This window comes from Heptranchias perlo, chromosome 15 (genome assembly GCF_035084215.1).
Source record: "Heptranchias perlo isolate sHepPer1 chromosome 15, sHepPer1.hap1, whole genome shotgun sequence".
Lineage (NCBI taxonomy): Eukaryota > Metazoa > Chordata > Chondrichthyes > Hexanchiformes > Hexanchidae > Heptranchias > Heptranchias perlo.
Genome location: NC_090339.1, coordinates 50,616,565 through 50,643,206, shown reverse-complemented (window position 1 = coordinate 50,643,206; position 26,642 = coordinate 50,616,565). Strand labels below are relative to the sequence as shown.

Sequence of the window (26,642 nt, the reverse complement as noted above, 5' to 3'; positions counted from 1 at the left end):
TACTATTACCACCCTATTTTTCTTGCAGCTGTCTGTAATCTCCTTACATATTTGCTCCTCAATTTCCCGTTGACTATTTGGGGGTCTGTAGTACAATCCTATCAAAGTGATCTCTCCCTTCTTATTTTTCAGTTCTACCCATATAGACTCAGTGGGCGAACCCTCGGATATATCCCCTCTCACTACTGCCGTGATGTTCTCCCTAATCAAGAACGCAACTCCCCCTCCTCTCTTACCTCCTGCTCTATCTTTCCTATAGCATCTGTACCCTGGAACATTGAGCTGCCAGTCCTGCCCCTCCCTTATCCATGTTTCAGTAATAGCTATAACATCCCAGTCCCATGTACCCATCCATGCCCTGAGTTCATCTGCCTTGCCCATCAGACTTCTTGCATTGAAATAAATGCAGTTTAATCTAGACTTCCCTTGGTCTTTGCCCTGCTTTCTCAGACCATCTGTCCGGTCATGTTCTGTACACTCTCCCTTACTGCCTTTTGTTTCTGTCACCATTTTATTTCTCACTGACTTCCTGCATCGGTTCCCATCCCCCTGCCACATTAGTTTAAACCCTCCCCAACAGCACTGGCAAACACTCCCCCTTGGACATTGGTTCCAGTCCTGCCCAGATGCAGACCGTCCAATTTGTACTGGTCCCACCTCCCCCAGAACCGGTTCCAATGGCCCAGGAATTTGAATCCCTCCCTCTTGCACCATCTCTCAAGCCACGTATTCATCTTAGCTATCCTGTCATTCCTACTCTGACTTGCCCGTGGCACTGGTAGCAATCCTGAGATTACTACCTTTGAGGTCCTACTCTTTAGTTTAACTCCTAACTCCCTAAATTCAGCTTGTAGGACCTCATCCTGTTTTTTACCTATATCGTTGGTGCCTATATGCACCACGACAACTGGCTGTTCACCCTCCCCCTCCAGAATGTCCTGCAGCCGCTCCGAGACATCCTTGACCCTTGCACCAGGGAGGCAACATACCATCCTGGAGTCTTGGTTGCGTCCGCAGAAACGCCTGTCTATTCCCCTTACAATCGAGTCCCCTATCACTATCTCAAATGTAAACAGATGCAGATAATTTGGTAGTTACAAGTGGTACATGAGAATGTAATGAGAAATTGGGATGTTCTAGACTCAAGGCTGCCCATCATGTGCTTTGTTGATTCTTGGCCTGGCATACTGGAATGGAGTAAATTACTGTAGAAAGATGTGGGGAGGAAAGGTCCACTGCTCTGTCTGTTTAAAGTGAACCTCACTCTCTGACTCAGCCCTTAGCAGTCCATGAGGACCATGGTCCAGACCACTCAATATCTGAAATGGAGAAGGGTGATGAGTTTGTGGTATGTGGCCAGAAAAGGGTGGAAAATTAATTGAGAACACAGAAGGGGTTGGAGTGGAGGGTGGGTTTATGAATAAAATGGCAGTCTCGGATGAGTTGATAGTTTAATGGGCCACGATAAGAGTGAGAAGAACTGAAGGAGGCCAGCCATTAATGAGGGACCTCTTCTAGTTTTAATTAAAAGATGGCTATAATCAAAATCTTGATATTTTCATATGGGGGCTGAATGGATCTTTCATAACCTAAAACCTATTTTTTTAATTGGGACATTTACATCATTAACTTATTTTTGTTTCTGTAAACAGGGTTCAAAAGGAGAATATGGTCTTCCTGGTCCTCCAGGCATCGTAAGTATCCGAGATTGAATATTCCACATTTATATTCTAGCTATTTTAGGTGTTTAATGATGGAAACAATCATTAAGTTATTGTAACTTCAAACGCTTTACTAGTAAATTTGATTAGACAAAGTAGATCCAGCTAATCACATCACAAATCTCTGATATGTGAGTTTTACTTGATACAAGTGTTGACTACAATTTATTCCTGAGTAGAGTTTTGCAGGCACTTGACAGAATGAGAATTGACTTTTTGTCATGGTTTGGATCGAGCCCTGACAGAGCAGATTAAAGTCGCTGATGGGAGACCGGCTAGTGATGTAGTTACAGATTTCAAACCAGATGGGGAATTAAAGTTTTTACATGGTGGGGGGGGGATTGTGTAGATCAGTATAGATCGAGGATTTAAGTTTGAAAGCAGTCTGGACAGAAGAATGAAAGTCTCTCTTTCCATGGCACTTTGGGAGCTGATGTAGAGTGAGTTAGGGGAAGGATAAACCATTGGCTTGTTGTGATTTTGTAGCAGTGGCATTGGGCACAAATTATTTAGCAGCAGTTGGAAAAAGATTTTGACAACTCTAAATGAGTAAGGTAAGAGGAGAGGGCTAGCACAGTGTCCTTTCACTTCTAGAACCTGGGTTTAAATGTAGCCCAGGATAATGGAATGTGTCTGTTCTCTCTTCCTCAGCTGTAAGAGCTTTACATGTAACAGTCTAGTGGACAGCAGAGAATTGCTTGCAATTTGGCATAAATTTACACTGGATTGTGAATCGTGCTGAGAGAAGACATGAGGTCTAGTTTGATGCATTGGGGGTGGGGTGTTCTCTGAGGTGGTGAATACAGGTTATAGCCTTTAATTTGTGCACGTACCAAGTGTGATAATGAAATGGCAGAAAGAAAGGCCGAGCTGAACCAAGAAGAGATGAGAGGTTGACTGAATCTTTTCTAAGTGCTTCACTGTTGAAGAAAAGACAGTTGAAGATTTTTTTTTAAAAACACAGCAAAGTATACAACATTGTGCCAAGCACATTTACAGAGGGAACTTTATTCTGCATTTAACCCATGATATTACTTACCTGGGAGTGCTTCGCCTGACACAGGGTTGCTAAAGTCTCGGTCAAGGCTGCTTTCAAAATTAAATCTTCGTATAATCTCGCTGCCAATTATCAAAATAAAATTCTGTCTTTATTCCAGGTTTTTCCGAGACCAGGTGTTTCTGTTGGACAAAAAGGTGACCGAGGTTTTCCTGGCTCTCCGGGACAAAGCGGAGAACGAGGCACCACAGGTTGCTCATCCTTTTAGTACTTGTGAATGGCATGAACATCTTTTCCATTAAGAGCTTTTTAAAAAATCACTAACGTACTAACCTGTTGGTTCTTTTCTTACAGGCTTACCAGGGTTACCGGGACCACCAGGCATATCAGGTGAGGCACAACAATTGGGCGGATTTAAAAAAAAACATCTCTTGCTTTCCTACATCATACTCCATACCTGTTCAAGTAGAGCCTTCAGCCTGAATACACCAGAACAAAGGAGTGAAGAGGGTTGAACATCCAAAGAATACAGACTGCACATTGTCTGTGACGACTATCACTTACCTTACAGTGGAACAAGCTAGAAGATGATGGCACCATCCTCCATAGGCGTGGGTCATACTATTCCTGTTAGCTACTACTCTAAACACTGAGGCTAACATCCATATCCATACATTCCCAGATTTGGTAGAACAAACCCACCTTTCTGAACACTAAACATTTTGAATTATTCCTAACACTACTATTTCCCAGTGAGAACCAAATGCAATAAACATTTTTGGCACGAACAACATTGAGAGGATCATTCGGTTAGTTACCTGGCCTACCCTCCCAGCAGGGAGCTATGATCAAAGGGAGTGGAGGTTAGAAAATGATCAACACATACTCCCTAACAGCACAGCTCCCCGCAGGGAACAGGGGATCAATTGATTTGCTCCTACAAGTGCAGATTGGAGTCCCAACATCAGCCAGCAATCCAAGTAAACAGACCTCAGGTTCCATATCTAACCTTGTGTTACCCGTCAAAGGAAGGGTACTAACCTGTATGTGTCAGATTTTCCCACTCCCCATCATCCTTCCATTAATCTGCTAGGTCAGCTGACTAAGTAAGTCATCTTTTGATAAGGAGTAATGCATTGCACTGCAGTTGTAATGAGTTACACTTAACTTACTCATTCTGCTCCGTTCCTTTTTCCGACTCTCGCCTCCTGATCCCCTAAATGCAAACTGAGTAAGTTATTGATACAGAAATGAGGAATTGCAATTATGTTCTGACCAGCAAACCTGGAGTCAATCTTCATCAGATCAAACTGCTGTCTCCCCTGATGTACATAGACTTTATAATACCACGCTAGGGCCAGCCTCCCTCTCTCTGGAAGATTGGCGCAGAAGCCTACAAATTGCCTGACGCATCCAACAAGCCCCAATGCAGGCGGCAAAGGCAAAACGGGCGAGGAGTCTGTACACAAGATGCATGATATTGGCAGCCTCCCCTTAATGCAGCTGAAGCAGGCACCATTATAGTAAAGTATTCCCACCAACCTTTACCCCACATAGCACCCCTGCCTGGTGCCCCATTCCCCCACCCTTTGTCCCCATGTCTGTTGCTATTTCCTCCCTCCCCATAACAATATCGCCGAGTTTGGCAACAAACAATGTTAGGAGCCATGGATGCCAAACTATATCTTAGTATTTAATGACATGATCTTCAGAACTCCCAATGCCCTTTGACATCATATAGTACCCCAGCTGTTTTTTTTTACAAAATAACTGCATTCTTTGTCTTCAAAAGTCCTAGTAATGTTTTCCTTCCCTCTCATATTCTCTACCAGGTCAATCCAATGTAGGATCACCAGGCACTCCAGGTTTCCCAGGTGAAAGAGGTCATAAAGGTGATGAAGGCATACCTGGATTTTCACTCCCAGGCCCACCAGGACCAGTTGGTCGTCCAGGTCTCCCAGGTCCTCCAGGTCCCCCTGGTCAATCAGGGTCTACAGGTAAATGAGTTTCTATCTTGATTACATGTAACATAAGAAATGTAGAAAAATAGAAAATTTACGGCACAGACGGAGGCCATTTGACCCATCGTGTCTGTGCCAGTCAAAATAGAGCTACTCAGTCTAATCCCACTTTCTAGCAATTGGTCTGTAGCCTTGTAGGTTACGGCACATCAAATGCACATCCAAGTGCTTTTTAAATGAGTTGAGGGTTTCTGCCACAACCACCCTTTCAGGCAGCGAGTTCCAGACCCCTACCTCGCTCTGGGTGAAAAAAGTTTTCCTCAGCTCCCCCCTAAACCATCTAGCAATTACTTTAAATCTATGCCCCTGGTTATTGACCTCTCTGCTAAGGGAAATAGATCCTTCCTGTCCACTCTATCTAGGCCCCTCATAATTTTGTACACCTCAATTAAATCTTCCCTCAACCTCCTCTGTACCAAAGAAAACAACCCCAGCCTATCCAATTTTTCCTCATAGCTAAAATTCTCCAGTCCTGGCAACATCCTCGTAAATCTCCTCTGTACCCTTTCTTGTGCAATTACATCTTTCCTGTAATGCGACCAGAACTGTATACAGTACTCAAGCTGTGTCCTAACTAGTGTTTTATACAGTTCTTGCATAACCTCTCTGCTCTTATATTCTTTGCCTCAGCTAATAAAGGAAATTATCCCATATGCCTTCTTAACCACCTTATCTACCTGTCCTGCTACTTTCAGGGATCTGTGGACATGGACTCCCAGGTCCCTCTCTTCGTCTACGCCTGCGGAACCCTACTGGAAACAACCTTCCAGTCACAAAAACACCCGTCGACCATTACCCTTTGCTTCCTGCCACTGAGCCAGTTTTGGATCCAATTTGCCACTTTCCTTTGGATCACATGGGCTTTTACTTTTTTGACCAGTCTGCCGTGTTCAGTTCCGTTCGCAACCCTTCAGATAATGAAGCAGTCCGTGCCCGCATGCAGCAAGACCTGAACAACATCCAGGATTGGGCTGATAAGTGGCAAGTAACATTCGCACCAGACAAGTACTAGGCAATCACCATCTCCAACAAGAGAGAGTCTAACCACCTCCCCTTGACATTCAACTGCATTACCATTGCTGAATCCCCCAGCAACAACATCCTGGGGGTCACCATTGACCAGAAACTAAACTGGACCAGGCACATAAATACTGTGGCTACAAGAGCAGGTCAGAGGCTGGGTATTCTGCGGCGAGTGACTCACCTCGTGACTCCCCTAAGCCTCTCCACCATCTACAAGGCACAAGTCAGGAGTGTGATGGAATACTCTCCACATGCCTGGATGAGTGCAGCTCCAACAACACCCAAAAGCTCAACACCATCCAGGACAAAGCAGCCCGCTTGATTGGCACCACATCCACCCCACCCTAAACATTCACTCCCTCCACCACCGGCGCACCGTGTCTGCAGTGTGTACCATCTACAAGATGCACTGCAACAACTCACCAAGGCTTCTTTGACAGCACCTCCCAAACCCGCGACCTCTACCACCTAGAAGGACAAGGGCAGCAGGCGCATAGGAACAACACCACCTGCACGTTCCCCTCCAAGTCACACACCATCCTGACTTAGAAATATATCGCTGTTCCTTCATCATCGCTGGGACAAAATCCTGGAACTCCCTTCCTAACAGCACTGTAGGAAGACCATGCGACTAGCCCTTTGCAAGTTGTTCAAAGAGAAAACATGTCAACCAATATTGCAGACAACCAACGGTTCTACCAAAGGTTTGCGCACTCACATTGAAGTGAAGCACAATAATATTGACCTAAGGAAAAGAACATCAGACCCACCACCTGCTGCACTACAACATCCAGCCAAAATTTAGACTCGCCTGAAGGCAAGAAGTGGAGCCAGAAATAAAACAATGTTGAACTTCATAAATAAAGCTGCTGAGAGTGTGGGGAAAAATTGCAATTTCTTCTTAACTCTTGTGGCAGAACTTACCCAACAAGGGCATTGCGATTCCCAACATTGCCTAGAGAAAGCAAATGCTGACACTTAAGTGCTTGCTAAACTATCACGTGACTATTTCCTGCTGTAAAACTATCTTAAAAGATCCTGGGTCTTAAATATATGTTAATTCAAAGTCAAACGGTATAATTGGATTCGAACACAAGTTCACAACCAATTTACAAAGCTGTTACTTATCACTCGGCTTGTTGTAGGGTGCAGTAAATTGTTGCCTTATATATCTTTATAAAACAAAATTCTGCAGGTTTGAATGTCAAATATATGAATTGTCTGATGAGTTTTCAGTGCTGCGGTGATTTTGAGTTAACCTGCTCATTTCTTTAGTTCCTGGTGTTGGAGCGCAATGCCGGCCGGGACAGCCAGGATTACGGGGAGCACCAGGGTCGGCTGGCTTTCCAGGAGAGAGTGGGCTGAAAGGTAAGACTTTTTCTAAATGTGTGTCTCTGTGACCGCAGTCACATGTTGGTTTTATCCTAATCGGTAAGCCCCTACCACAATAAGCCTCCAGTGCTGGATTAGGTCACGCTATTGTATGGCTAGATATTGTGCAGTAAAAGTAAAATCCTAATCTTAAGGGACTGGTGGTCTAGTAACAGGCGAGACTGGTGTGACTGAACCATGAGAATATCTAATAATGCCCTGAATTTTGTAACACCTGCTAACAGTTATAATTTTATCAAACACAGCCTTTTTTAACTGCAAAGGATGTTGACTTTTCTCAGTATTCCATTGTACACGGGGATGTATCCAAGTGACAAGCTATCTTCTATATAACACTTGTGAACTTAACTTGAGACGTTGGTGATTTATGTCTTATATGATGGGTTTTGCACTTGTACGAATGGTAGCACATATTACTGTGGGTTTACTGTATCTGGAATATATGGATAACACACAGACTGGAATGTGTTACCAGACAGCAATATGGCAAGGAACTCAAAACAATGCCATGTGATTAGAACAGGGAGTGCCCATTCCATACTGGCATTTTTTTTGTTTGGACAAGCACAGTCTTTCCAAAAGTTATATTGTATCAGACGATTGAACAATGATGTGACCATGTATTTAATGGATGGATGTCTCAGGAAAATAATCACAACTTGTACATGTTGTACAGTAAATCTTTCCTTCCTCCCACCAAATAAAATGTCATCGTAATCAAATGCAGGGCCTATTGTTGCTGATAATGTGTACATGCACAAGTAAAGTACATTCTTGGAAATGAGTACAGATACTAACTAAGCCTGGAAGAGAAATTACAGTGTCCATACTCTTCAACATTAAAGCAATGTTGTGCTTTCACTGAGTGTCTCATATTGCAAAGTTCATCCAGGTGTATTCACTGGGAGTATTTAGCACATCAGTACTAAAGACCTTTACTGATGCTCCTCGTGAAGTCCTGTTAACATGTCACCTCAAATTGCTGTAACTAAACATACTTTACCTGATAGCTCAAAATGCTTCTCCACATACAACTCAAGTTTTGGAAAGGCAGAATCTCTAATTGTGCTGCTGGGTGTTTTTCATAGTTCAACTGGACAAACAAAGTATGAAGGTATCATACCCACCTTTTCCGTTCTACTGAAACACTAGTGACAGAACTGTTAGAGACGATCACTCCGTGAGGCCATAGATAGTAAATGAACTCATCTCGGAGAACGTTGCATGATATGTAAGAAGATGTTCAAGAATCAAAGCAGTGGTTTCAAAAGTGTTTTAACATTATTAATACTTTTTTCTACCTTTGAATTTGTAGGTGATAAGGGAGAAACTTGCACTAACTGTTTAGGTACTGGCAGTGGTTTTCCTGGTTTGCCAGGACCTCCTGGACCACACGGTATTCCAGGTAGGACACCAGGGCCTCAAGTAGTTTATGCTTTTAGGTTGTGCATTGGATAACTTGTGTACAGAATACTGACTTTATTTAAAGGTGAACACGTGCGTGTAATTCAGTCATCATCTAAACTTTCCTCCTTGTTCCTTCTGCGTGCAAAATATACTGTCCTGCATGCTCTTCCTCCTCCCCCCTGCATTCTCACTGTGTTTATATTGATCTTAACTCAATCCTCTTCCACAACCTAGAACTCCTTACGTATTTCCGTTTTTCCTTCTTCCTACAATCTACAGCCTTTTAAATTCTAAGCTCGGTATTACCCAAGCATTACATAAGAACATAAGAAATAGGAGCAGGAGTAGGCCAATCGGCCCCTCGAGCCTGCTCTGCCATTCAATAAGATCATGGCTGATCTGATCCTAACCTCAAATCTAAATTCATGTCCAATTTCCTGCCTGCTCCCCGTAACCCCTAATTCCCTTTACTTCTATGAAACTGTCTATTTCTGTTTTAAATTTATTTAATGATGTAGCTTCCACAGCTTCCTGGGGCAGCAAATTCCACAGACCTACCACCCTCTGAGTGAAGAAGTTTCTCCTCATCTCAGTTTTGAAAGAGCAGCCCCTTATTCTAAGATTATGCCCCCTAGTTCTAGTTTCACCCATCCTTGGGAACATCCTTACCGCATCCACCCGATCAAGCCCCTTCACAATCTTATATGTTTCAATAAGATCGCCTTTCATTCTTCTGAACTCCAATGAGTAGAGTCCCAATCTACTCAACCTCTCCTCATATGGCCACCCCCTCATCCCCGGGATTAACCGAGTGAACCTTCTTTGTACTGCCTCGAGAGCAAGTATGTCTTTTCTTAAGTATGGACACCAAAACTGTATGCAGTATTCCAGGTGCGGTCTCACCAATACCTTATATAACTGCAGCAATACCTCCCTGTTTTTATATTCTATCCCCCTAGCAATAAAAGCCAACATTCCCTTGGCCTTCTTGATCACCTGCTGCACCTGCATACTAACTTTTTGATTTTCTTGCACTAGGACCCCCAGATCCCTTTGTACTGCAGTACTTTCCAGTTTCTCGCCATTAAGATAATAACTTGCTCTCTGATTTTTCCTGCCAAAGTGCATAACTTCACATTTTCCAATATTGTATTGCATCTGCCAAATCTCCGCCCACTCACCCAGCTTCATGACCTGTCCTGTTTTTCGGCTTTGGTCACGTCCTGCTATATTGGCCGTAGTCCTTCCTCTTGGGTTCATGAAAAAATGTTCAACAGTTTTTTTTTTATTGATCTTCCCAACGGTTGGCCTTAGCGAATCCAACAAGCATGTCGGCTGTGTGGGGCCTGCACGTAACGAGTTGGTGGCAGTATCAATGCACAGAACTGATGTAAAAGCAGCTTAAATTTCCAATATGTTTTTAGTTGTCTCCTTGCTGGTATTCCACGTGGAATGCACGTCTACAGTGGGTACCTTCTGAAAGCCACCTCACTTTGCTCGTTTTACACATCATCATCTCTTGTAGCTCCAGTTGGCAGGAAAGTGATTCCAAGGGATTGGCATGTCACATGGTCCACTTTCAGCATAATATTTCAAGATGGCTTTAATCTGAAGAACACTCCATGCAAAGAGTATCATCGGTGGTCTTTTAGGAATCAATGGAACATTGTTTACAGGGTGCTTACAGAGCTTGTTGAGTTTCAGCCTGCAATGTTTCTTCAACGTTATTTAAATTCCCTTAACTTCCTAGTTGACGAGACTAAGGTTTTGTTTAGATTACCGTTAATCCTGTGCGATCTCACCTGTGCTTCTGAAGACTCAAAGTTTCATGCTACTAATCCACACGCACCATTGACTTCAAACAAAACTGAAGTGAGTTTTTGATTTGTTACTTTATGGGTTTTAGGTCAACCAGGATTGTCTGGAATGAAAGGCGATAGAGGACTACCTGGTCCAATTGGAAGTTTGGGATCACCTGTAAGTACTTGTCAAGATTATGGATATTACCTAACATTCTCCCAGGAGAGTTTAAATAGTAACTTCATTGACCACAATGGTAAAATCAGATGGGTGTAAAACGGGAGGCCGATCCCATTGTCAAAATATCCCCCAGGGAAAGCAAGAGAAATATAGGCAGATAAATAAAAGTAATATATCCCCAAATGTAATAAAGGGGTTTACACATTTGCCCATTGCATGTGCTCCGTTTCTCTTTAGGGGTTTCAGAAATCTTTGATGCATGTTTTGTGTTTCTTTAATGCCATATTATAGATTTTTAAGAACATATGTTTTGGATCAATAACTTTCTGGCCTCTAAAGACCATTATCCAGTCTTGGGTACATGAAAGTATCCTACGTCACAGCCAGAAATTCCTGTTTTCCTCACTTCCAGGGGTCGCCAGGCCGTCCAGGTATTCCAGGATCCCCTGGCCTAAAAGGTGACCGAGGAGATGGCTTTGGTTATCCTGGTGCAAAAGGTGATCGAGGTGACCCTGGTTTTCCAGGATCCCCAGGACTTCCAGGATTAGATGGCACTCCAGGAAGAGATGGACAGCCAGGCTCGCCAGGTCATAAGGGTGTACCTGTAAGTAATCTCTCTGCTACCCTTGTACAGATTGCTAAATGAAGACAGGTGACACGGACGTGTTGGTGGAGGATTTTTTTTTAATTCCATAGAACCATAGAAAAGATACAGCACAGAAGAGGGCCATTCGGCCCATCGTGCCCGTGCTGGCTCGAAGAACAACCAGGTGCCCATTCTAATCCCACCTTCCAGCACCCGATCCGTAGCCCTGCAGCTCACAGCACTTTAGGTGCAGGTCCAGGTACTTTTTAAAAGAGTTGAGGGTCCCTGCCTCTACCACCAATTCGGGCAGCGAATTCCATACACCCACCACCCTCTGGGTAAAAAAGTTTTTCCTCACGTCCCCTCTAATCCTTCCGCCAATCAGCTTAAATCTATGTCCTCTAGTTCTTGAACTCTCAGCTAGGGGAAACAGGTCCTGTCTACTCTATCTGGGTCCCTCATAATTTTGTACACCTCAATCAAGTCTCCCCTCAGCCTCCTCTGCTCCAAGGAAAACAACCCCAGCCTATCCAATCTCTCCTCGAGGCTGCAATTTTCAAGCCCTGGCAACATTCTTGTAAATCTTCTCTGAACTCTCTCCAGAGCAATTACGTCCTTCCTGTAATGTGGTGACCAGAACTGCGCACAATACTCCAGCTGCGGCCTTACCAGCGTTTTATACAGTTCCATCATTACATCCCTGCTTTTGTATTCTATACCTCAGCTAATAACGGAGAGCATTCCGTATGCCTTCTTCACAACCTTATCTACCTGTACTGCCACCTTTAGGGACCTGTGCACATGCACTCCAAGGTCTCTCACTTCCTCTACCCCTCTCAATATATTCCCGTTTACTGCGTATTCCCTTTTACTGTTTGCCCTCCCTAAGTGCATTACCTCACATTTCTGCGGGTTGAAATCCATTTGCCACTTTTCCGCCCACTCCACCAACCCATTGATACCTTCTTGGAGTCTACAGCTATCCTCTTCACTATCAACTACACGGCCAATTTTTGTGTCGTCTGCAAATTTGCCAATAATGCCCCCTACATTCAAGTCCAACAAATCATTAATATATACCACAAACAGCAAGGGACCCAACACTGAGCCCTGTGGCACACCACTGGAAAGGGATTTCCATTCGCAAAGACATCCATCAACTTTTACCCTTTGTTTCCTGTAACTGAGCCAATATTTGGATCCAATTCGCCACATTTCCCTGTATCCCATGGGCTTTTACCTTTCTGACCAGTCTGCCATGTGGGACCTTGTCAAATGCCTTACTAAAACCCATGTAGACAACATCCACTGCACTACCCTCATCAATCTTCCTCGTCACTTCCTCAAAGAATTCAATCAGATTTGTAAGGCATGACCTTCCCTGAACAAATCCATGCTGACTATCCCTGATTAAACCATGCCTTTCCAAGTGACAGTTTATCCTTTCTCTCAGTATTGATTCTAATAGTTTTCCCACCACCGAGGTAAGACTGACCGGCCTATAATTGTTCGGCCTTTCCCTCGTACCCATTTTAAACAATGGTACTATGTTTGCAGTCTTCCAGTCCTCCAGTACCTCCCCTGTATCTAGTGAGGATTGGAAAATGATCCTCAAAGCATACGCTATTCGTTCATGGGATGTGGGCGTCACTGGCAAGGCCAGCATTTATTGCCCATCCCTAATTGCCATTGAGATGGTGGTGGTGAGCCACCTTCTTGAACCGTTGCAGTCCGTGTGGTGAAGGTTCTCCCACAGTGCTGTTAGGTAGGGAATTCCAGGATTTTGACCCAGCAACGATGAAGGAACAGCGATGTAGTTCCAAGTCGGGATGATGTGTGACTTGGAGGAGAACGTGCAGGTGGTGTTGTTCCCATGTGCCTGCAGCCCTTGTCCTTCTAGGTGGTTTGGGAGGTGCTGTCGAAGAAGCTTTGGCGAGTTGCTGCAGTGGATCCTGTGGATGGTACACACTGCAGCCACAGTGCGCCAGTGGTGAAGGGAGTGAATGTTTAGGGTTGTGGATGGGGTGCCAATCAAGCGGGCTGTCGTTGAGTATATTCAAGGCTGAGTTCGATAGATGTTTGGACTCTAGGGGAATCAAAGGATATGGGGATCGGGCGGGAAAGTGGAGTTGAGGTCAAAGATCAGCCATGATCTTATTGAATGGTGGAGCAGGCTTGATGGGTAATATGGCCTACTCCTGCTCCTATTTCTTATGTTCTTATGAGATATATTGGGGCATAATTTGCTGTGGCAGGGCATCTAATGGTGAGGGAAACAGCCCCACAATACCTCCTCCAAACCCCATACATCAGGAAACTCAGTGCAGATCAGGTATTGAATCTGGAACCTCTCTGATCATTATGCCTCTGCACCAGTATGCAGTGAATTTACCCATCCAGCCACTGGGGCAATTTGCTGTATCCGTAAAGCAGTATTGTTATTTCTGGTGTCAAACGCTTCCTGTGGAGAATTAAAGCTGCAGGAGTCCGACATCTTTAAAAATGTTAAAAGGGGAAACTTGTCCCCAAACCAACCGTGTACGCACCCTTTGCCATTTTTACAGTGGCTGGTAGCATTCCATGCGAGTGTCCCACGTTCCCAATTTCCACTCTCTTCCTCCCAAACTCCAACAATCCCCGATCTGTAGCTCCCTCCCAATTGCCAGGGACTGTCCCCAAGGGTCCCCGGCTACGGCCTCCTGCCTCTGGTTTTCCCACTCGGCAGCCGGCCAGCCTGTTGATTTAGCCGGCTGTCGGGTGAGAAACAAAAGAAAAAAATTATGATGAGGTCCTGCTGGACAGGACCTCCGCGTCCCCGGCCTTGCGTTTTCCCCGCGCTCTCGTGATCTCTTCCCACCACCCTGTAAAAATTGGGCCAGAGATTTCTGTCCAGGACCCAAATAGCAGCAAAATAAAGCTGGGAAACCAGCAGTGCGTTGAAGTAAAGTCAGAAGCTCAGCAGGTAACAACAGTAGGTGAAGGATGGGCTGTAGGCTAGAAAAGGTTACCTTAAAACTTAGTGACTGAGTATCAGCGTCTTACAGTGTAGCCGAGTAGAGCAGCGTAGTCCTGATGGAAGAGGAATCCAGGAGTGCGGGAAGTCAAATTTGATCAGCGTTCCAGCTGTTGAAAAGTGCACAGTGTAAACGAAGAACAAGCAGGGTCGGGGGATGGACAATGTGCTCTGCACAAGTAGCTTTAAACTTGTAGCTTGAACATGCAGTTGGGGCTAAAATGCATCCACTATTAGGGACAGGGGATCTTATGCTGTGGAAGAGAGAAGACAGGGAGAGAAAGGGCAAAGGATGGCAATGGATGGCCATGGATAGAGTTGCAAAGAAATCTCAATTAAGGAGTTGCCAACCCAGGAGCCATCTTGACACTCTACTACCCTCTGAGACAGTAGGTGCAATTTAGAATTTTTGTTAGCCAAAGTATTGATTGGTTCTTTTTGACCTCCTTTGTTTGAGCACACCAACCCCCACACTAATTAAATGAATCAAGTCAGGCAAGTCAACGTCTGTTTACAGTGCAGCATTTGAACAAAAAGCACCAAAAGAGGAGTTGAGAATGAACGAATGCTGCGTTCTTAACATAAACTTATGTTGCTCTGCTACGTTTTAATCCAGCCCAAACACTGACATAAGAGAGGGAGGGAGAAATTTGTGTCCCCTCTGTCCCATGTGTCAACGACGATAACAACATCAATAACCAACAATCACAACCAAATGACCATAACCAAATGACAACCATTTTGAGGGTGCTCCTCAAGCCTTGGAAGTAAAAGACCTTCTGCAAAGTCCTTAACGTGATTACTAGGGAATGTAAGTCCCCAGATAATTGTAGCATGTATGTCAAAAAGCATATCTAACTTCAAGCTTGATTTGGGAATGCATTTATCTAACCGTATCATTTTAGATGGTTAACATAGCAACATGTAATAGGAAACATGTTTGTGCTGGTGAATGTCTGATCTCTGTTCAATTGACTCAACCCTGCATCAGATGTCAAGTATATTCTAATACCCAGTAATATTGGCAGATGCCTGAGAGCAGGTTGTCTGACTAGGGAATAGTGCATGGTGCAGGGAGAAGCTAAAAAGGTGAGATAATTAATTGAGGGGCTTCAGGGAACTGCGGTAAATTGAAAATAGATTATGGAGCAGCTTAAAATGCTTCCAAAAGACAGAAATTGAAGGGAATCACAAGGGGGCCATGGATTAGAGACATGATGTGCCATTCCTGGTTTCAGATGGGCTTTGTTCATTGGGCTCTTAACCTGGAAAGTGTGTCAACTCCAAACCTTTTCTTTGGTAAGCACCTACCATAAAGACCAGTGTATAAATTGCAGCTTAATATGGATTTTTTTTATTGCCTGTTAACTTTGGAAAGGAGAGTATAACCTGCATATGGGTATGATTGTTGTTTTTCCATCCAGCCACTCAACATAAAGGTGAGATTTTTCTGGATTTTAACATTTAGAAAAAATGGTATGAATAAAGCATCTTTGTTGGTGTGTCTTTATACCAAATAAATGGATGTGCAGATTTGTGTCTTTGGGGAATGAGATCAGTTTACACCACCTCTTTGATAATGTGTAAATGGAATTTTTTCAGGGTGGCCTAGCCTTCAAAGGAGCAAGAGGACCACCAGGTGATCCAGGTCCACTGGGATTTCCAGGAGAGAGAGGACCTATGGGCCCACCAGGATTTGGTCCACCAGGGTATCCAGGTGAAAAGGGTGCGCAAGGAGTCTCAGGCCGTCCCGGAGGCCCTGGAGCACCAGGTAGGTTGACATTTTAAGTATTGATGTGCCTCTTCCCCGACTAGTGAAATTGGGATCCAACTCACAACTTGATATTCATGGCCAAATTAAGTACAACTTTGTTAAAGCTAGTGTTACCTTAGTTCTACTGTGGTGATTAGCTAAGAGGGGTTTAAGGTTGAATGTGATCAAGATATTAATTTGAAAAACTTCATATTTTATGAACATTAGGGTCCTATATGCAAATGTACATATACATTGAAGTCCTATAGGAAAATGTACTTGTACATTGGGGTCCTATAATAAAATGTTTATTAGGATCTTGTATGCAAGTGTACATGTACATTGGGGTCCTAAACGAAAGTGTACATGTATATTGATGTGTATTTAAAAAAGTGTTGTACTGGAAGGATTTCTCAGAGGATGCTTGTCCAGGAAACAGAAGCCCTTACACCTCTTTAATGGTGGTAAATCTATCTATCAGGGCTTAAGCTGAGGATACTTAGTTTATAGATGGTACTTCCAATCGTATCCAAACTCATTACAAACCAAACACCTGAAATCTTCCCCTTTGGAGGTCATTCTAGATGGGATTCACAGTTAGTGAGCAGACTGTTTCAGATGCTCCCCTCCATTCAGTTGGCTTTCTCCCTCGCTTGAATGGGTGGGCAGGTGACCAGCTCTCGGTCTCCCGCAAGGAGAAACTTAAAAGTAGCTTGAGTTGTCTTATTGTCAAATGTATTTTTCTTCCCTTTCCTCTTCCTGTATTGGTTTGGCTGCAAATCGGAACTTGCCATGAAGGAATGTAGTAACTATCCTACCTCTTGATATCATAACTCCCTGCCCCAAACGACCCGCAAAAAAGCCAGATGACCTCTGATCAATGTGAAGATTATGCTTCAATATTTGTTGCACGCAGGGCTTTAGTCCTGTATATGAAAAATCTGCAATAATTCAATTTGTTATGGTACCTTTTGACAAGCAATGCCCAAAGTGATGGAAATTAGATTTAGTAAAGAGAAAATTTGATTTTCTCTTAATTCTTTTTTAAAAAATTACAATGAGGGATTTCTATTTTGAACCTGTTAGAAGCTCTTGAAAAGCGGATCTATTCATAATTGTAATGTTGATTTCCAAAAATGAAATATTCCCGATCTCTCTCAATCAGATTTTGTCTAAGGTGGTCCATATTGGAATATATAGCAATTTGACAGTGCCTTGATCTGCTATTGAGGGAGGGGGAGCTAGGGTAAAAGCAATTTGAGTTAATTGTTTTGTAGGTGCTATCCACTTTAATTTTGGCCTCATTTAGACATTTTACTGAAAGTATTGGTGGATCGCTAACCATTAGAATCTTACTGCAGTAGGAAATACTTTTTAAATTATTTAATTTCTTCTATTTTGTAGAAGACATTAATTTAGAAGACATAAAATTTCAGTGATTTTTGCTGGGATGTTATGTTTATTATCTGACTAGGAAGCCAGGTCCACAATATTTTTGAAAAGTAAAAATAGACTTGGCTTTTTGACTGGTACAGAGATTTATCACCTATTCATAGTTTAGTAATACATATTCCCACATTTGGTATCTATCCAGTGACTCTTGAGGGAAAGTGCATGCATGTGGACATCAGGTGGGGAAAGATTCAGGCACAGCTGCACTACCTTTCCTGGGTCGTATAACCTGCCTGTACTCACTGTCTAGGCTCAGATATGAAAAATGGCCACTAGGTCAAGGTACCAGAGGGCTACCAGTGCCCACGGAATCAACCCTCATCATGAATGATTGCTTTTAGGAGAGAAGAAGTCAGAGGACAAAATGAAAGACAAAGCACTGAGGGAAACTAATTTTCAAATATTCACTTCTACTGCAGGTCACTTTTTAAAATTTTCAGTTTGCATTTGTGCCACAACATTTGAGTGAAAGAAAATAGCATCAAATTATGGAGGCTCTGGCAGGATCGTTAGTGTTTTTCTTTTAATACAGTGTTGTCTAATGTACAACTGGCATTAACATCTAAAGGATCCGTCATTAATCCTCTTCCATTCTGTCCAGGTGCTAAAGGTGAACCAGGTAAAACAGTCTCTGAACCTGGTCCATCAGGTCCTCCAGGGTCCCCAGGTGAAGCTGGGCTACCAGGTCGCCCAGGTAAGATGTTTAAGCTCTTTAAGTATTTGTTTAACTTGTGTACTTTCTGTGGTGAAATAAAGAAGTTAGTGGCTATTTGCACATTTTTTGCAAGAACAAATGAACATGCTGGAAAAACGGACCATGACATATTTAAAGCACAAGGTATTCTTTTACGTTGTCAGTTCTGAATTTAGCGTATGTCTGCAGAATGATACTCTGCTTATTCGGCTCACTTCTGCTGACTGACTGTTGTGGAATATAGTATCAGCTTTTCAATCTGAAGCCTTTTACCCGGGCTGATGACTGATGGTCAGCCAAACCTCATCTTTGGATTTTCTCGATTAGTCTCGATTATTTTCTCGATTCTTATTATGTAATACAAAGCTCTCTACAATATACTTCTTGCAATGCTCCAAATGAAGGAAACTTTCCCAGCCATCCATGATCCTGTTTAATCTGGAAAAGTGAATATTTTATTGGTTTACATGTGAGCCAAAGCCCATGTTGGATTGATCAGCATCATTGTTGGACTATCAAGGTCCCTATAGAAATTCCAGGTGCACAATGAGAAGATACTTAAAGGGCAAGGCACTGCCACCAACCCTTTCACCAACTCACCAGCACTGGGGGCGTTTGATTGGACTGATTTTACTTCCCACATTTATCTCTCTGCTGGGACACTTTGTGTGGGGAGCGGGGAGGGGAAGAGACCAAATTTCAACGGGGATGAAGCCAGGTTCTTGAAATGATGGGCGAAAAATTGGTTTTGCTTCGGTTCCTGGTGCGAAGTGGGCAGCGTGCCTGGAACACGCAACCGCAGGCGAAGGCCCGAGGCCCGCTTCATATTGTGCTTCGGGCCTCATTTCCATAAAACTGATGAGCTGCTGCTGCCATTTGTGCATCTCAATGCAGCTCGCCAGTCGGGGCCTTTGCAAAATTTGAAAGCTGAGCCAGCCCGCAGGTATGCACTGGAGTGGGGGTGGTGGAGGGTTAACAGGAGGGGACCAAGCTGTATTCTATTATACAGGAGCACTTTTGCTCCCCCATATTCCACATTATGCTAAGTTTAAAAACAATGGCACTTACCTGTTCTTCGGCGGCCTTTAGCGGTCCTTTTAAGGTCCATTGGTTGGGCCATTGCTCCACCCAGTTTCTGCTGAATTTGGCAGTGGCGCCCTTAAACAGGAATTTGGCCCCAAATTAGCACATTGAAGTGCCCTAATGCCTGTTATAGCTCCGGGTACCCAGAAGTCGGCGGTTGCCGAATTGGCAGTCGCCGCATTTCTGAGGGGGGGATCAGGCGGGGGAGATCAAGCTCAGAGGTTGGTCCCCCCCCAACGCAAATTGTCCCCCCAATGATGGGTGCGATGGGGACCAATTTCTCCCCCAATGTGAACTAAGGTTCTGCACAATTTTGAACGTTTAAATGAGAGGTATTCACTTATCTTTTTAAATAGAAGCCAGGACGTGTTAATGTTTGTACCATTGGTATGATCCCAGAACCCAGGAAGTATTTAGTTATAATGTCGTCTTTGATATCGTGGCTCATCTGATGTTTGAGATCTCATGATCTCTTGGAGAAACCTAAGTGCAGTGATTGTCAGATCTTTTATATTTGGATACTTCCCCCAGTGGCAAAGTAAGTAAGCCTGTCTTTGGTTTAATCCATTGGCTGCTGTTGGAAAATGTGTGTGCGCATTTGTGAGTGTGTGCATCACTGTATGCCAGATGAGGGCAGGGTTAGCTTTAGCTATGTTTAAATAGCAGATCAACATTCACTGCCCAAGCTCACATATTAAGAGGGAACATTAAGGCCGCCAGTCTTCCAGTAACTGTCACCACCTTCAAGAGAAAATATGATAAAAGACTTGTCCATGTTTGATAGTGTTAGAATATTGCCAGGAGGATTAGTGGATTATATGATAACAGTTATTTCATATTTGTTGCACTCTTAAGGAAAGGATTTGGTCACAGTGGCTAATGAGGTCACCTTCATTAGAATTGTTTCTTTCCCCATTCTCAGAGGTGCACCTATATATTTATATCCATGCTTGTAACCACATGTAGTCCGGCAAACTCATATTCTGAACAGGATGTGAGGAAGCAGAAACAGTTAAGTTCGCTCATCATCTATGTATTTGTAATAATATCTCAAATTTGCGTTGTTCCATTCTTTAGGTAACTCAGGTCAACCTGGACAGCCCGGTTTACCAGGCCTCCAGGGACCAAAGGGGGACATGGGGATGCCAGGTATTGGATTCCCTGGTCCACCAGGCCTAAAAGGTAGGTTCTTATTCACTGTTGATGTATCTCTAAATAGTAGTAGCAAAAAAAGACCCTTGCATTTATATAGCTCCTTATCACATCACTCAAACATCCCAAGGCGCTTCTTTTGCATGTAGATAAATTCAGCACACAACTGTACACATCAAGGTCCCACATACAGTTATCAGATAAATGACCAGTGATTGTTTAGTGTTAGATGAGGGTCAGATGTTGGCAAGGTCACGGGGAGAGCTCCTTGCTCTTTGAATAGTGCTAGGGATCTTTACCGTTCAACTGAATCCCAGAACAGGCAAACCGAGTTTAAGTTTATTGGCCTTGAAATTCATTGATGGCACAACCGTTTTAGAGGCATAAAATGGATGCCTAAATGTCCAATATGGTGGGCAATATGCGCATGTGCATTCCGTGTCAGAAGTATGGCACCCACCAAATTTGTAACGGCTAAAGTATAGGTATCCAGGGCCCGCACCTGAAACAGATGTTAAGTCCTTTGCACATGCAAATAGGGGGCCTGCTGCGTTCAGAATAACCAAACCTACGTGCCGCCTAACCACTGGTTTTTCAAGAGACCACCAAAATGGTAGGTTTTTTTAAAATACCATAGCGGTCCCGAAGACCATTGCTGGCCCCCGTTCAGCCTCTTCCCGATCACTTCTGCCAATGCAGCACTGAACTGGCTACTAGGATAGAGTCCTGTAGTCCACTCTAGTTTCATTTCCTTTCACCACTTGATCTTACTCACTTGTTCTGCCTCTAATTTCTTACTTCTCACTTCTGTGGATCAGTGATATCTCTAAACTTGCTACATTTAACATTCACTCAGATGTAAAAAGTAACTTGCGAAAGGTTTTTCTCAATTTTCATGGGATTGTGTTTGTGTGGGAAGTTTTAAATTGTCACTTGTCACAGATGATACACTATAAGTAGAACCAGTCACAATAATTGTAGACATATCCTCAGCCAGCTGTGAAGATTTTAAACTCGCTGTTATTAAGACCATGCGTGTGGAATAATTGGTTTTATTAATAGTGTCTAGGTTCTTAAAAATATCAAAATTGTTTTGCCTAATGCTCTGCAGATTATTTCAAGTTTAAAAAGTCTCACATTTTTAATGCCTTGTTAGAAAGAGGTGACTATTGCGTAGTACCATAGTTTATTATACACACAGTCAAAGGCAGCTTAAAGGGGCTTCAGGGCCTACAGTTCAAGTTGAGGGTAAAAGAGGACGTGAAAATGTGGAGTACAAAGGCCAGAAATTGAAAACGAAAATGATATGATTAAAAATAACTGTAAAACTAAATCTGTTTCTCACAATCCCCATCTTTTTCTGCAAGAATCTCAATTCCAGCCTCCCCATTTTTGAAGCGATTTAAAAATAATCGGACTGAGAAAAGGTCATTTCAGCCTTTCAAGTCTGCTTCTTATACAGACTACATACAATTTACCCTATCAGACCATTCAATCTCCTGGGGATACATTTCTCCTTGGTCCGTAAAGGTAATCAAATAAATATTTTTCTTCAATTGAGAAACCAAGGTGAAGGGCCTAGGCCCCTAGTGCAGGACATCACCGAGGTCAAAAAGAGTAGAAAAAGGTGATGTAACGGTTAGGTGATGACAAATATTGATTTTAAAAACCTGTAGTTTACAGGAAGAAGCAAAGACTGGGGGAGGTAAGAAGTTCCTGTTTTGGGATCCTAGGAGAAAATGAGTTAGAACAATGCAGTGTGAACTTTCTTCTCTGTAACTAAATTGGTGAATTCCCTCAATAATTTAACTGGTCCTATTAAAAATATTGTGGATTCCTAAGAAATGCCTCAGACCTGATCCCACGATTTTCTATAACAAACCCAACAGAACTCCGTTATCTTCACCCTGCTGGAGGTTTTGCATTCCAATGCTCCTTCCTCATTTAGGTTTGACCACGATTGTCACTTTTTGCATCTTTCCACTTGCTCCCTCCACCACTCCTCAAAGATGGTTGAACTGGACAGTTTCTCACATAAGCAGAATATGACTTCTTTGCCTGAAAACGCATTCCAGGTTGCAGTGACCCATGTTGCGCAACATGTCTCTTGTAGTTTTGTTGAAATTTTCTCTCTTCCAAAAGTATGACTGAAATGTCGATCGTACTTTGAGTTGGAAGGAGGAAGACACAGTCTTGAAGCTAATTGCTAAGCTGTGTTATCCGATTTACCTTTCGCAGGTTTGGGAGGACCATCAGGTTCACCAGGTGTTCCGGGAAATCCGGGAAGACCGGGTCGTGATGGGACACCAGGCCAACCAGGGCGTTCGGGGTCAAAGGTCTGTATTTACTGTTTTGGTTAACAATTGACTTTCAGAACACAGTGTCGTCCCATGACCTAGAGGTGCTGGTGCTATGTAGTGATTTCACTGGAAAATTACTGTTTACTGCAGAAGTCTACAATATCAGCACCACAGAATTGCCTGATGCGCTGTGCTTACAAATGTAGTTCAGTGCCTTATTGGAGGAGTTTTTATGCTATTTTTTAAATATAATTTAATATAATTTTTCCTGTATATCGTTCCCCCAACTCTCGCCAAGTTTTGATTCCTGAGAAAGTGACCACATTTACCAGGATCACCCTGGATAATACCCCCAGCATTATTTATTTCCTCCTTATAGAGAGATGATGCAGCCTGCACTCAGTTAGCCACCCCCCTCCCCCCACCACCTCGATCATGACTGCAATCAGGAACTAAGAGGAGTGGGAATTTGCTCCAGGTATTTTACATTGGACAGTGAATTGCTATGTCCAAAGCCTAGTCATACCGCATAGGTATCTTGTTGGAGATCCTAAGTCGCACATGGTGCAAGAGTGATTCAAAGGTCATTTACATTACTGCAGTAGACAGGTACAGCAGTATACTTAAACACCAGCACCGCTGACCACGACCGATCCTTCAGGTCTGACGGAGAGCCTTAACGTAAGGCTTAGAAGCATAGGTACAGGAGTAGGTCATTCAGCCCCTCGAGCCTGTTCCGCCATTCAATTAGATCATGGCTTACTTCAACTCACTCTGGATATTGAGCAATGCTTCCGGTGTATAAATGTCTAGCTAATGTTGTGATACTATAATAAACAAATAAAGCAGTAACTCCTAAGAAATGAACTGCTTCATGACTGTTTCCACACAGGGAGATCCAGGCTTTGGACTTCCAGGACCACCGGGTCCTCTAGGCTTACGAGGTATTGATGGGCTGCCGGGACCTAAAGGTGATGCAGGATTCCCTGGATTGCCAGGCCAACCAGGTCGACCAGGGTTAGATGGCACATTCGGAGCAAAAGGTACATTTCATGACATATTGCTGAAAGAATCTCACAAGCTGACTTTGTTAATCATTGGTGTGGATATTTGTACGGGCAATGGTGGGAGTGTCTGAAGACATCTTGTATTTTCCCGATGATGAGTTAACGCACTTTTGCTCACTAACTTTTTATTAGTCTGAAGTAGCGGCTTGCTTAATAGCAGCTCTCGGGTATGCTCCAATATGCCAGGCTGCAGAGTGATGGAACATGGTCCTGTGCCCATGATTTCTCATATCAGTGTGCTTTTGATTTCAAGTTGCTGACTGGCCCTTTCACTTTTTCGTTGGATGTAGGGCTGCCCAACTCTTCCAAGTAACAATGCTTTCTTTTCCCTTAACTGGAAAGCAAAGGGAATAGCATTGACTGGAGCTCCAGCCACATCTCACACACAAGTGAGCCATGAGCAAAAATTCTGAAACACCTGAAGCAGGTAGGTTGTCAGGGGCCATAGGTGAGAGGGCAATGGTCTACAACTGTCCCTTGAGCCATATGTTATAATATCCACTGGATTGAAGCAATCTTTCAATTTGCATAAGAAACTTAGCACTCTGTGAGAATTAACGGCTGGCTGTCTCTCACATGCTGGGGCGCACAGTCAATGGTAAGATAGTCTGTTTATTCTCCAGGTGGAATCGAAAGTGTCAGTTCAAATGGGTTCTAGGAAGATGCACGGTTCTGCTTTTATGTCTGTGAATTGATGCTCAACAATGGCAATTTGGTTCTTAACCAGCAGGATGGTGTGATAAATATCTTCCACAAATGAGGACGTCTCAAGTGAGACGTACAGTCACGAGTGGGTTAAGGTCACCATCATAGCTTCTGTGATCCAGTTGATAATTTCACTGCCTACGCGCAATCATTCATTCAACATAATGGCCTAGGCCATCTGCCTCCCCCCTTTAATTGGGACGCATTCTGGCGGCGAGGGACAGGACTTCTGCCTGCCCTGGAAATGGCCCTCCTGAGACTGACCGTATTTTTGACCCCAGGGTCATTATCGTGGGCTCCACCACCTCAGCCGGGCAAATTGTGCCAGTCTGGGTACAGAAACTTGCTGCACCTGCCACGGCTGGAGGAAGAGGTAGTCGGTATGTTGCCTGTGGAGAAAAATTATTTTTGATCTGAAAATGTTACCTTTGGTTGGTGCGGCCTGTGTGTGGCTGGCCCCTGAGAGTGCTTGGACAGGCCTCTTCTCTCTATTTAGCCCAAGGTCGCCTTGTTTGAACACTAGGTGCTAGGGCTTAACAGGGTACCCGGGGCATCCAAAGAGTGAAAATGGCTTCTGGCATCTTTCCCTCATTTGCATGCCAGCCCATGTGTGGCCTCTGAAAGGACTGGCCCTGACAGAAACAGAGGAGAGTCAGGGATGCCACAGAGCATGACTCCAAGTTGCTTTCTGGCTCTGCCCATACCATGTGGAAAGGCTAGGCTGACAATTCAATGTAACTCGAGCCAAATTTTACACAAGGTGCACCTGTTGCTCTTATCTGAACTTCAAATGAAGTCACCTCAATCAAAAAAGAAACTGTAGTTTTTGGACATTTAGATGAGCCTTTGGATGATAAAAGTGTAAACTGAGTTCAAGCAGTGGGAGTATGTGTTAGGCAGAAGTTTAAAAATGCATGCTGTTTCCCAGAAAAAAACAATTTCTTGTGACCTTTTTCTCCCCTCCCTTAGGTGATCCCGGTTTCAGTGGTTCTCCAGGTCCTCCTGGTCCAGCAGGCCCACCTGGAATAGGTGGTCGGGGCCTTCCAGGCCCACAAGGTCCAGCTGGGCTTCCTGGTCAACCAGGTATGAATTCTGATAGCTGCACGTCATTCAACCCGCCCACACTTGAAAGTTAATAAAATCACTGAGAGTCTGGAGACCCGAAGGTATCATTTCAGCTAGTTGGGTACCACCTAACAATGTAATGTTTTCCTAGGCGTCACCATCCTTCTCCGGCACACATGTTAGGGACCATTTTAACCAGAATTCCCATGTATATCTTCTTAGGTATGAAATATAAAGAGAAATTGAACCATGCAGAACTCCATTACTGTAATGAGGAACTTTTAAAAACTGTTCTTGATGCCCATCATTTGCCAACTGATTACTCTGATAAATTTATACAATATACAGCTTAAGGTTCCCTTTCTGCCCACTCGCACCCTTCCCCCCCCCCCCCCACCCCACCCCCACCAACAAACAAGTCACTACACCAAGTACCATTGTTTGGACTGCTTTTCAAGGATGCTAGGCCCCACAAATCCACAGACACCGATCCCAGTGTTTACATTGTGATCGGGCCCACCAGTTTTCTCCAGCACTCACCCTTCCAGAGTTTGCAGGGTCGGTGGGAGGACAACCCATTTGCTTTGGGCCAATGAGTGACCGTGCCGCGGTACAGGCATGTCGCTGGCATCCACCTGCCCCCATGCAGGAAAGTCCGGCGCCTGCCCATCATTGTGGGGAGGGTACTCAGGTCACCCCCACCCCACCAAGACTCCATGGAGTCTCCCCTCAGATCCTTATGTAAGAGGACCAAACCATTTTTTTTTAACAAAACAACCTGTTCTTTAGGATTCAAGGCCTAGACTCTTACCTCCGGAGGGATCCACTTGCTCCTTTCTGTAGCCTGGTATGACTCATTTTTCTGTGTACTGCCCTCCAGTGTTACACATTAGCTCCCTTCTGAGCTGTGGAAGCAGGAACTCCCAGCCCTGAGGAAATCTCTGCTCACTCGGTATCATTGGCCTTGTAAGGGGTGGGCAGGAGTTCTAACCAGGTCCTTGCCTTTTTCCAGTCAACTCCCACTAAACACCTGCTGGATTTGTAGCTGGATTCCAGCAGAACCCTCAAGGAAATTCAGGGCCATAATACTTTCAGTTTATCAGTCCTCATGGTGGATGTTAAAAGTCAAATTATAATTAGCCTACCCCCATTTGTTGGCACTACTTTGGCATAATCCATGAAGGATAACCAAAAGAGGAATAAGGTGAAACTCCCTACTTTTGGTGTGATC

The 26,642-nt window shown here is 43.8% G+C and overlaps 1 protein-coding gene across 2 annotated transcripts in view; it reads left to right on the top strand.

Annotated features, from left to right (window-relative positions):
• col4a5 (collagen, type IV, alpha 5 (Alport syndrome)) overlaps positions 1–26,642 on the top strand; it is a 197,397-nt gene that overhangs the window by 110,808 nt on the left and 59,947 nt on the right. For both annotated transcript variants that reach the window (XM_067997220.1, XM_067997221.1), the window contains 14 exons: positions 1,653–1,694; positions 2,879–2,969; positions 3,073–3,108; positions 4,551–4,715; positions 7,038–7,130; positions 8,470–8,559; positions 10,468–10,538; positions 10,954–11,145; positions 15,743–15,911; positions 17,947–18,039; positions 20,200–20,304; positions 22,513–22,610; positions 23,467–23,617; positions 25,316–25,429. In XM_067997220.1, coding sequence (XP_067853321.1) covers positions 1,653–1,694; positions 2,879–2,969; positions 3,073–3,108; positions 4,551–4,715; positions 7,038–7,130; positions 8,470–8,559; positions 10,468–10,538; positions 10,954–11,145; positions 15,743–15,911; positions 17,947–18,039; positions 20,200–20,304; positions 22,513–22,610; positions 23,467–23,617; positions 25,316–25,429 — 1,510 coding nt within the window. The remainder of the gene's footprint in view (positions 1–1,652; positions 1,695–2,878; positions 2,970–3,072; positions 3,109–4,550; positions 4,716–7,037; positions 7,131–8,469; positions 8,560–10,467; positions 10,539–10,953; positions 11,146–15,742; positions 15,912–17,946; positions 18,040–20,199; positions 20,305–22,512; positions 22,611–23,466; positions 23,618–25,315; positions 25,430–26,642) is intronic.